The sequence below is a fragment of the Papilio polytes genome, unplaced genomic scaffold (genome assembly GCF_000836215.1).
Source record: "Papilio polytes unplaced genomic scaffold, Ppol_1.0 DF823912.1, whole genome shotgun sequence".
Classification (NCBI taxonomy): domain Eukaryota; kingdom Metazoa; phylum Arthropoda; class Insecta; order Lepidoptera; family Papilionidae; genus Papilio; species Papilio polytes.
This window is the reverse complement of record NW_013525292.1, coordinates 270,486-283,086: the sequence shown is the minus strand read 5'-3', so window position 1 is coordinate 283,086 and position 12,601 is coordinate 270,486. Positions and strand designations below refer to the sequence as shown.

Here is a 12,601-nt window from a genome sequence, read left to right as displayed (position 1 = left end):
AACACATAGGCTACCCACTTTTGTTTTTTTTTAATTCCACGCGGACGGAGTCGCGGGCGAAAACTCGTCTGTAATAAAATAAATGTAATATCTATCGATACGTTTTTATTTTAAAGAGGAATGATTTGTATTTTCAGATTTTTGTATTTATTCGATTTACGTAAAAACTACTGAGCCGATTTCAAAAATTCTTTTGCCAATAAAAAGTTATGTTATCAGTGTCAGTTTCACTATTTTTGAATTCCACCATTTATTATTTTTATATTTTATATTATAAATGAAATGTTTAGATGGGTGAATAATGAATGATGCGTAATAATATCTCCAGAATGGCTGAAATCTCGCTGAGATTTTGTATAAATGTACAGCATAATCTGGAATTCTGGAAGAAGACATATGTTACTAATTATGTTTTGTTTTGCATAGATAGAGTTGAAGGCACCAGCTTGTATATTTGTAATATGTTTGGTGTTTATTGTGCTAAGTAAACTAAGTTATTTGAATCAAAATAAAACTAAACAATTTAGACCAATGTGCTAGAATAAACAAGTCAATAATGAATGCAATTTTAGTTATAGTGATCTAAAAAGCGTTACGTATTCGTAGATGACGTGAGTGGCTCGGCCGGTGCAATTGCCGGGGGCAGGGGTCAATGAGAAAGCAGCAATGTACATCGCGCCGCGAGACATTCTCACGTGTGACGTAACCCAAACCCAGTCTGTCTAGGAAATATAGACGAACAAGTAATCTGGCCTACGTTTAAGTCAAACTAAATTATTATTGTTTAGTAGCGCCATCTATCAATGAAAAAAGTGTCACTAGATTCTTTTTGCACAATAGAGTTACAGAAGAGTTTTTTAACACATTCTCTAAGTTCATGTAGATTTTACATACCTAGACATCCTTCTTTAATAACAACTTAATATTTAACTTAATTTTTGGTAAGATTCTAGGGAAAAGAAGTCCAGGAAGGGGAAGAACATCGTGGCTTAAACATATTCGCCAATGGTACAATAAAAGTATGCGTTCTATATTGTTATGTATTGCGCTATATGCTGCTTTGTCCAAGTGGCTGTATTGCCAACTTCCGTTAGGAGACGGCACCAAAAGAAGAAGAATATTTGACAATAAAAACACCTGCGGGGTTAGACAGTAAAAAACAAAAAACGAAACGTTCCATCGTTTCGTCTAAGCGATAGCGTCTTTCGTTTTCCCGAGAAAGCTAGACAGTAACAGACGATAGTCACTTTCGTGCAGACGAAGGTGAATCGTCAAAAAAAACTAATTATTGTCTCTGCTGACGATGACTGTTGTGTCATCTGAATTTGACGTATAAAAATGTAAAATGTTCACGAAGTGTGTTGGAGTTTAAAATTTAATAAAAATGAGTAAAAACGCGAGCAGCGAACAAATCGCCGTGATGTCTCTGCTGCCTCCTCTTCAAGTGCTCATGCTGCCCCTTCATCAGCAATTGATCCTACATCTGATTTTGGTCATAGTCAAGGTAAATACTAACATATGAATTGAAACACTACAGTTCTAGATTGTATCTTTCCTGTTCCTAGCTTTTCCACCAAGCTTTAAACACATAATTTATTGACAGATGCATCGCAGAACAGACGAAGACGCGTTTTAAAATCAACGCGACGGACCTCCTCTATTGAGACGCCGTATGATCGAGTGGCAAAAGAGTTTGCTGCTGCGGAATTACAGCGGTTGAAGTTGGAGGAGGACAGTGACAGGAGGCAGCATGCATTAGAAATAAAAAAGGCTTGAGCTGGAAACCTTGCGTGAAACCAATCTTCACGAAAGGGAAGCTGTCAGAGCCCAGATTGATAGGGATACAATAAATGTCCAACAAGCATTCCTCAAACTTCTTCAAGACGCCATAACGAAATTTTCTCATTGACATTACTTCCTTTTTTCTGCTGGCGGTTCATTCTACCAATCTGGTTATAATAACGAAGTAACGTCGCGAGTCCCACGGAGGGCGACACCTTGGGTTGGCTGAGAAAAGAATGTAGCTTTAATAAGCAGTCTCAAATGCAAAAACATCTAACATTTACATAGTTTTTATTTGTAACTTGTGTAATTTATGTTTTTTATGTTAATTTTGAAATAAAAATGATCGTAAATAAAGTTTATTTTTCATTATCATCTAAAGGGTCTAAGGTAGAGTTGTTAAAAGGCTTGAGTCTCCCGAGTGTTCGACTCATTCAAGGCTCGAGCCTTATTGCGAGGTTCCAACTTTGACTCGAGCTCTGTTTTGAAGGCTCACTACACAACATTGTTCTCCAAAATAAATCTACTAAACAATGCATTTTTATTAACCTTAATGCTTATAACATACTTTTATACGCTAGTTATTAAAATTATGCACATGACTATTAACTTTATTGTAATTAGCTGTTGCCCGCGACTTCGTCCACGCAATATTAAGATAAAAAAAAAGTAAACAGTGGTAGAGTCCGCTCAAACATTGTCGCGCGAATGAGTCGACTCGCCCGATGCAATACCACGACCACAAAGAAGACAGGCGTGAAGTGGGAGCATTCCGCGTTTTGACTGATTTAGTCCATTATCCTTCCTACCCTCTTTCTTTAAGGATGGGAAGGGAACGTGGATTTTACGTGTGAGGAGAAGCATAGGAAGAGGAAATATCATCTTGACCATATGTGCGTTTCCTCCATCGATTTAGGGTAGGCAACGGTTATATTTATATACCATTTAAAGATTTTTCACCTTAGAAGATTAAATTAATATTTAGTAATAATTAAAGACATTTAACTAAAGTTGATTCAGTTGATCTCGAAGCAAAACGAGACACCTTTGAGAATCGCCTCAAAAACGAACGATCGTGTCGCTTTAAAAACGATTATGTTTGTCATTTCGTGTTACTGTCTAGGAATTTTAAAGGAAATAGTCGAAAAACGACAGACGAAAGACGAAAGCGACCTTCGTGCGTGTCACTGTCTAAGATTTTAACGCGTGACGTCAGACGTCAGTGTCTCAACCAATCACAATCGAACGATAATCGCTTTCGTTTCGTTCATGTTTTTTACTGTCTAACCCTGCTGAACAAAACATTGTTAACTTACAAGCTGAACTAGACAGCCAATCATATCCGTCTAACGATTCATTTCGATTAATCAAAATATCAAATCAATGTCAAATAAGTTGATGACAAGCCTAAAAAATGTCGGCGTGATCAAGGAATATTTCCCGCGAATTAATAAACTCCCGTCATGGCGCCGGCGCGGCGCTGCACACATCGATCTTACAATCAATTGCTAATTATTGGTTAAAAAATACCAATCTATATCTATCTATACTTAATGTAATAAAGCGAAAACACAAACAACTTTAACAGTAGTAGAGCCCGCTTTAACATCTTCGCACGAATGAGTAGGCTCGACTGATGTAATACCACACGGAAAACAGGTGTGAAGTGGAAGCTATTCCGCGTTTCGTCTGATGAGTACGGTGCCGGAGGCCCAACGTTGGTTTTCCTTTCTCTTGCACGAAAAGGATGGGAAAGGAACGTGAATATCCTCTTTATGGGTGTCGATCAACATGCAACGCAACAACTGGAAAGGGACAACAACAACAAATGTAATTGAAGCAAAGAAGCGAGATTGTTATGGTAACGGTAATTTGAGCATTAGAATTTTGATATTTGTGGTATTTTGGAGTTTAACGGAATAAAGTGTTTATAATGTCATGCGCATGACAAACGGGAACATCTCCTTAATAATAATAATGAACGTATTATCATCAACGATTCAATAACTGTGTTTACTTCGTAAACTGACTCTTATGTTCTCGAGTTACACAAAACGCGAAATAAACTCGATACTCTGCGCCGCCAGCTAAATACGTTTTAAATCTACACGTGCTGGAAAATTCCATGATTATTAAATAAAATAGGTCAACAAAACTGTGGTTAAATGAATAGTCGGTCAACTAACTGTCGCCTGCGTCTCCGTCCACGGGGAATCAAAAAAATAATTTAATTGGTAGCCTACGTGTTCTTCCAGACTATGTTCTAATTCTATGCCAAATCCATTGTAGAACACAATAGAACACGATAGAAAAAAGACAAATATCCATACAAACTTTCGCATTTATAATATTAGTATAAAATATATGAATATATTTTAACTTTTCATAATTTCAAGAATAGTACAGGGTACAATATGTTGCTACTTGACCCTCTTTCTAGGTAAATTGCTCTCGCTAATATAAATAATTGAAATAAACATATAAGATAACGGTGTACAATATTAATTTTACAAGGAAATAAAGCTGGACAAAATGCGTGTTGTTATAAAGATGGCGCTATTGTGCGGACACGTTAGTTGCCAACTTTATGATACAATCGCGTTTACCTTTTTAATAAATATACTAGCGAATAATATGAAACGAATCCCTATACGGTTGGGCGATCGCCTAGTTCGCTGGACACAAAGGGCGAAATAACAGTCTCAGAAGCCTGTTTTCTTGCAATTTATTAATGTAAAACTACAAAAAATGTTAGTATTTGGAAGTTTTTGTCTATTTTATATTTTTAATTGTCTAGGGGGCCGCTTTCTGCCTTGGCGATGTCCATATGAATCAAACGTTGTCAATTAATTATTTTTTAATTTTGTTTTATTTATCTTGTTAAATTCAATTTTTGGTTACAAGGTAATAATTATTGCGATATGTTAGTATTCTCGGCGGAAAAACCCATACACAAATATCGTTATTATATTTTTTTTTAAATAGTAACTAAAATGAATTATAATACATTTATTATAATATGTATTTAAAACTAACGGTTTACTGTCGAGTATAGTAATTAATTTAGACATTTCTAACAGTTAAAGTAGTCAATATCTGCAAATGATGTCCGTAACAACGGTCGCTTTGCTATTTTGGCGAATTCCATTCCCTTGTTTGACTAAACTATCGCACACCGTTGTGCGATAGTTTCGCAGCCAATTCAACTGTTTAGTTGCACAACTAATAATCGAGTAGTGTACCTCCATATAGGTCATAGGAATCAAAGCAAAACTAAACAGTTGTGCGATAGTTTAGTCTAAGGTGCATGTTCTTATACTATATTATTATCGAGATTGAATAAAACAAATTTGAAGTTTTAATCATTTATTAAATTGGAAAGCAACTACATACAATAAAAGAAACAATAAACAAGAAAATTATTTAATAATAATTTTTAAAACATATTTTCACACAGAACATAATAAATCGTAATGTGAACTACATTTAAACATTAATTTTAATAAAACTCCTGCGAACAAAATTACATCATGATTCTAATAGCACTACGATATTATGGACACGCTTACAAAAAGACCTTATAACTATACTGAGTGTAGTTTAAGGGTTACTTAAACATTCGCTTAATACAGTATTGTAAAGACTCCCTTAGTGACCATTTACGACTAAATGTGGCAGTTTATTAGGCACCGTAGTGAGCTACAGACCTCCGCAAAGGTACAGTCGGCTTCAAAATATCTTTATATTTGTAAGATTTCAAAAACTTAGATTTTTATGTACGATGTCAGAAATCACAGTATATTTTTGAATAATTCATCAATTAAACGCCTTACTCTTACGACACGCTATAGGTTATATATTTTCTTGCTATTTAGGGGGTGAATAAATTGGAAAAAAAACCTTAAAAGGAACAAAAACTCTAATTGTTAGCCGATAGTAAAGGTTTTCGTTGCAATTTGACATCAGATACTGATTGTGCTGACTTACCAAACATATAAATTAACTGAATATTGACATTTGCAAGAGTTTTAGGGAATGTAAACAATATTTTTTTTATAATATACGGATAACGCCACATAATAACTAGTGTACATATTTATGCAGCTGATTGTACATATAAGTTTATGAGTGTGGTGCCGGAGGCCCAATTTAAGTCCATTTCTCTTTACCACCCTTTTCTTATAAGGAGAGGATGGGAAGGGGAAGTAGATTTGACGGTGGAGGAGATGCATAGGAAGGGGAAACATCCTCTTTATGTACGTCTCCTCCTTCGTCGGATAAGGGTAGGCAACGCATCTGCAATTGCGGATGTCCATGGGTAGCGGTCGCTTCGCCATTTTGACGGATTCAGGTAGCCGCTTGCTTGTTTGCCATCTTGTTATAAAAAAAATAAAGAAATACTAAAGTTAAAAGTGAATACTTCAGTAAACTTTCGGTAATAGTTAAATAATAGGTCCCATACCTACCATATATTGGGTGATATAATGAAATATACATTTCTGTCAAAAATATTGGAATATATATTCATATTTGGTCATATTACCCATTTTATAACTTTATTAGATGAATTTGTCAAAATCCAAACCTTTAACAAGTATTGAAAAAATACACAAATGCAATAAAAGTCTAAAGTTTTAATCTAGAAAAAAGTTAAAATCGTGATTAGAATGTATCCAGATTGTATTTGGGCGTGATAATGCCATCGTCACTAGTTAACCAAACTTTTGTGGTTAAGTTTTAACTTTGTATGTAATAAGTCTAAAACTATTATCTTAGGTCTTAGTTGGTAGTCCGGCAAATTTATCTGACCCGTTAAACCCTGTCAACGTTGAATCAAGATTACTGTAGTTGTTTTGTCATTTTCTATATGTGAAATACGTTTTTACAACAGGTCCAATGACTGGCTATGTAGTGCCCCCCCGTTCAGTCGGAGGAGGAGGTGGAGGGGGAGCGCCGACGCCGGGACTTCGGGCTGTGGCGGGACCTGTGGACATAACATATATTTTACTAATATAAATGCGAAAGTTTATATTGATCGATGTTTGTAACTTTAACTCTAAAATTTGTAACTTAAATTGCTTGATTCAGAAAAAATTTGGCATAGGTGTAGATTATAGTCTGGAAAAGCACATAGTAAACCTGCTTTTGTTTTTTATTTAATTCCACTTGGATGAAGTCGCGGGGCAAAGGCTAATTAACTTGTTTTTTTTTATTATCTGGCATTTTGGTAGGCTGTATATATTTGTGTGGTACATGATGACCAGTCAGACTTGGGAGTTGTGTTCTGTGTTTGGTGTTGGGGTTGGGTATCGGTGTTGGTGGTGGGGTTGGGTGTCGGGTGTTGGTGTTGGGTGTTGGGTGTTGGGTGTCGGATGTTAGTGTTGGTGTTGTGTCACCTGGGGCTGCGCGTGCGGCGCCGGCGACGAGACCCCGACGAGGCCGAGGACTCGCTGGACGCACGCTTCTTCTTTAATTCTACAATGATATTGTACTTTTAACTTTTCAGAAATCAAACATTAGATTTACAATAAAAACAGTTTTGACTTCAATTTTGGATACAATTTTAAGGCAACACAATAGAAAAATAAGGAAATTGCTCGAATTCTATACAGATACTATGAAACAGCTAAAAATAAATGTATATAAAAGTAAAAATATCTTCTAGCATGTTAAAGTAATTGATAAGAAAGTAATTTTTAACTGCAACTTGAAGTTTTTGTGTGTGTACGTACCCTTAGCTTTGGCCTCGCGGTCTCTCTGGCGAGACTTGATCAGCCTCACGATCTCCATCAGCTCCTTGCGCGCTTCATCACGCTCCTCCTCCTGCACACACACACAACACTTATACACAACTGTACATACCAATATACAACTATATAAATGCGAATAATCGGATACCGTTTGTCACAAATGTAGAACATAGTATGTATAAAGGGTACATTTATATGTAATTCCGTGCAGGCGGAGTCGTCGGCGATATTTAGTGTCACAAAATTAATAATTGAAATAATACTTGTAATATATATAATATGCGTAACATTTAAATAAATGGATAGATGTTATTACGTATCTCCATAACAACTAAACAGATTTTTAAAAATTTCATTTTCATTAAAGTGAAAAAATAAAGCATTTTTTACTTACTATTTTTTTTTAATCCCGCCGACACAGTCGATGGCAGATGTAGTTTATCTTTTAGATTTTGTTAATTTTAAACACTTAAATACTTTAGTTGGAAATTTACCTTTTTCTTGTCTTCCTCTGTGGCTGGTTTGGTTTTGTCGCGACCCTCCGCGCCCTCCTTGCGGTCACCTTTTGGCGACTTTGTCCTATCACAAATTAAATACAATAAAAATTAAGATAAAGTATAGATAAATCAAGATAAAGTATAGTACCTTTCTTTAGTAGAGCTCTTTCTATCTCTGTGCTTCTCCCTCTCTCGCGACTCCTCTCGTTTAATTTCCTTTCTACCTCTATCTTCTTTTCTCGAATCTCTATCATCCCGAGACTCCTTATCCTTTTTCCCTGACTCTTCTCTTCTGTGATCACGACTCTCTCTGTCTTCTTTCCTATAATCTTTCTCATCTCTTCTCGATTCCCTTTCGTCTTTTTTAACCTTCTCATCCTTCCGTACTTCCTTGTCGTCTTTTCTCACATCCTTGTCATATTTTCTTCCTTCTTTATCGTCCTTTCTATATTCTCTGTCATCTTTGCGGTGCTCCGAGTGCTTGCGGTCATCTCTTTCACTCCTGTGTCCATGCTTCTCGTCTCTTTCCTTCTCCTTATATCTCTCTTTTTCTTTCTCGCGGCGGGTGTCAGTGCGTTCTTGACGTTCTTCCTTTCTTTACGGGAAATATTTATGTATTATAATTTTAGTCATATTGCTTAGGTATGTAAAGTAATACATACATTTTTCATTTACAAAAAAAACTTTTAGAAGTTAATTTAAGAATTAAAGAAAAAATAGTTTCTGACTAAGACACTCACCGCTGATCTTTGAACCTGTCTTTATTATGGCTGGCGAAGGTGCTTCTAAGCAGTCTGAAGGGGTCGTAGCCGACGTCGTCTCCGCCCTCGTCCTCATGGCGAGTGTTGTCGCGGGGGGTGTCTCGGGGGGTGTCGCGGTGCGCGGCGGGCGCGGCGGGCGCGGGGGGCACGGGCAGCACGCACGACGCCAGCCCGTCGCGCCGCCGCGGCCGCTCGCGGGTATCACGCTCATCTCTAACACAGTAACAAATCAACTAATTGTTACTGGAATTCGCCAAAATAGCGAAGAGACCGTTGCAACCTTTGCTAGGGAGGAATGAAATGCGATCATCGGTTGTGTTGTGTTAGTAGTAATCAGTGGTTGTGTTGTGTTGAATGGTTGTATTGAGTGGTTATGTTGTGTACCTGAGCTGGTCGTGTCGCGGATGCACGCCGAGCGCGCGCGCCAGCGCCTCAGCGCGCTGCCGGGGCGAAGTCGCGCGCGCCGCCCCTCGCGTAGCCCCACGTGCCGCTCCCCGTGCAGCCCCACGCCCTGCGCGGGCCACTCGCCCTCCTGATTTTACATCAATACAAGTCAAAATCTACTTTAAACCGGTTCCAAATCCAGCCAACTTGAATTGTTAAGCTGCGGCATAACAAGTTAATTATCAGTTCACAGGTTACCGCCATGTTTTATAACTATTTGATGCCTCGTGGCTCACAGCTGGAAACATAAATCATAACTTTATGACTCTATGCACGTATAAATTAAGCTGATCTGTGAGCCGGATCACTGATCTACTTCACACATGCAAGCCGAGTTACTTCATTAATTAAATAATTAAGTCCTCGAGTTACTTAATACACAGGCAATATCTATTTACAATCAGAATAAGTAGAAACAATATATACCTTCGTGTTCGATATCTTCTTCGAAGTCGAGAGCGTTGTAATCAACTTTCTCATGCCTTGATTGATCTGAATAAAAAAACACAATGAAAGCTTTAGAAATAAATCAATAAATCGATCATTATATATCACAGAGGAATCTAGATCAGTAGATAAATAACTAACCATGCGTAGAGTCACACTCTCCTTCTTCTTTCTCCTGCTCTGGCGTGCCTGGCTCCCCATCTGCATTTAAAAAAGAATTTTATATTTATGTTAACTACGATATCATAATGAAAGAGAAATTGCTCACCATTAAGAGGCTTTTCTGCAGGCTTTTGTGGCTCGAGTGCCTCCCGCTCCGCCCTCTCCTGGTCCATGCGCTACAAATTCACATAACAACATTGAGACAATTGCTACAAAAAGCGAGAGTTGTGTGTGTGGTCAAAGAGATGAAACTTGTTGTATATGACCCCGTGAGGGCGAAAATGAAAGTTACGGTGTGTTACACCTGAGAGCGAGAGATTAAGAATTGTTGTGTGAGAGTGCGTTTTGTTGTGTTACCCCGAGAGCGAGAATCGGTGTTGTGAGTGTTTTGGTGTTATGTGAGATGGAGTGTTGTTGAGAGCGAGAGTGAGAATTTTGGTGTTGAGAGAATGAGTGTTATTGTGTGTTACCCATTGAGAGCGGGATGTTGAGTGTTGTGGTGTACCTCGAAAGATTGCATGTTTGTATGTTACCTCATAGTCGGAGAGCTTGATGATCCTGCGCTGCGCCTGTCGCCAGTGCGGTGGCGTCACCGAGCGCGAGCGCGAGCGAGACCGCGACGGCGTGCGGTAGCGCTGATATAATATACCGTCGGTTAAATAGAAAAAAGGCAGTATTTTTGAATAGTTACAAGACAATGATTCAAAGTTTTTAAAATTATCTATCCTTTAAATGCATTCATACATAAGTATTTTCGTCATTAAACAATAGATTATTTAGAAAAATCATTTTTTTTAACGTTCCCTTTCTTAATCTGTGTTTAATTAATCCGTTTCAATTTATGGTATTTAAAAAAAAAACATATATTCAAGGGTTACATTATTTTTCCTTTTAATGTTTTACACAGATATATTACATCATTTTAAAAGTATTTAGATAATCATTAAGACGGCGTGATTAATTTAATTTTGGAAATAACATTATTCTATTTAATCGACGGATTATCATTCGCTACTCGTACAATTCCACATTAAAATTGATATATCTAATAAATTGTACTATAAACATCACTATTCACGTCAGTATACTCACGAAAACGCCCCGGCCCTTTATAATCCTGCCGCTCCTAGTGTATGCGTGGCGATCTCGCTCCCGGTACCGCATCCTGCGTTATCAAATACACAATAGCATTGTTTACACTTAAATCTTACTAATATTAGAAATGCGAAAGTTTAGATGGATGGATGTTTGTTAGAGTTTGTAGCCTAAACTACTGAACAGATCTCGATGAAATTTAACACAGATGTAAAAGAGCCTGGAAGAAAACATAGGCTACTCACTTTTGGTTTTTTTAATTCGACGACAGAGTCCCGAGCGAAAGCTAATCTTATATAAATGTTGAAAATAACATTTCATAGTATGCAAAAAAACAGACTTACATTAAGAATTGGCTAAAGCTGTGAAAGCAAGTTTTAAATTCAAATAAAAAAAATGCATTTATATAGAAACCTCTTGTTTTTTAATTAACATTTTGTCTAGTTATATTTTTTTATTATTATTAAATCAACAAACCAAAGGTTGACTCCAATAATATGATGAATCACAGACTGGAAAAAACTAAACATGTAAATAAATTTATTTCCATACATTTTAACAGTATGTATTTAACTAAATTATATTACAAATACAAAAACCAAGTTTAAAACAAAAATATCCGATTTTAGGTACAATCTAGACTAATATTATAAAAAGAAAAGATTTGTATTTTTGTATGTATTGAAATAACTCAAAAACTACTGGACCGATTTTAAAAATTCTTTCACCATTAGAACGGTAATTTAATTGTGAGTAACAAAGCTTGTATTTGCTTAATTTTACGCGAGCAACAGATCTTTTTTTTATAAAAAAACTTAAAAACTATGGGCTAATTTTTGATTATCCAAAAAGTGGGACCAATGCTGATATTCCGCATCAAACAACATTGTAAGAAATACCAATAAAATTGAAAACCTCGTTCTTTCTGAAGTCAGTTAACAAACCATAAAAGCGATATCAGCTGAGCATAGCAACTTAAATCCTACCTTTCTCTATCCTTTTTATCATGATCCTTGCCCCCCCGCAGCAGGAACTTATGCTCAGGCACCTCCGGGATCTCTCGAGGGTCTATCTTCGATGTCATCACCAGAGGATGACCAGCTTGCTCTGCCTCCTGACCATCCGAGGACTCGGATTGATGTCTGCGATTTGTGGGACTTTTATTGTAACACTCACACTGGATATGCAGTAAGTTACAAATGTAAATTCAGTATTAGACTAAGGTATTGTTAAATAACCATTAAATGACTGTGTGGTGTATTTTGTGTATATAAACAAATGTATGCTGATATTATCAACTAATAAATTGTAACTAACGGTTTTTACTGTTATGGAACTATTCTTAAAATAAATGCATACATAAGTTAAAGTAAGAACTTAAAATAACTTCAGGCTATTGAGTACATTTTTAATAAATTTTGTAAATAATTAGCTGATCTCCTGGGGTGGTTCATCTGCATAATATAGAAGCTTTTTTCTTCTATTCTATAATAAATAAAAATAAATCTTAACACTTCATTATATTAGTATAGATATCACTTACCTTTTCTTTTTCTTATCCTTCTTCTTCTTCTTTTCCTTCTTCTGAGAATGATCAGATTCTCCATCACTCTCCTCTTTTACTTTCTCCTTATCCTGCTTACGTTTTTTACCTGTTTAAATA

At 36.5% G+C, this 12,601-nt stretch overlaps 1 protein-coding gene across 1 annotated transcript; it reads right to left on the bottom strand.

Moving 5' to 3' along the window:
- Positions 1 to 6,106: 6,106 nt before the first annotated feature.
- On the bottom strand, positions 6,107 to 12,588 carry LOC106102760 (splicing regulatory glutamine/lysine-rich protein 1-like). Its single transcript, XM_013282330.1, has 14 exons — positions 12,482 to 12,588; positions 11,925 to 12,080; positions 10,936 to 11,008; positions 10,377 to 10,478; positions 9,950 to 10,019; positions 9,823 to 9,882; positions 9,661 to 9,726; positions 9,175 to 9,322; positions 8,770 to 9,003; positions 8,178 to 8,624; positions 8,027 to 8,111; positions 7,515 to 7,605; positions 7,179 to 7,257; positions 6,107 to 6,766 (listed from the first exon to the last, which is right to left on the bottom strand). The coding sequence occupies exons 2-14, from the start codon at positions 12,020 to 12,022 to the stop codon at positions 6,706 to 6,708; spliced, it is 1,614 nt and encodes a 537-aa protein (XP_013137784.1). The 5' UTR covers positions 12,023 to 12,080; positions 12,482 to 12,588; the 3' UTR covers positions 6,107 to 6,705.
- Between the last annotated feature and the right edge of the window lie 13 nt (positions 12,589 to 12,601).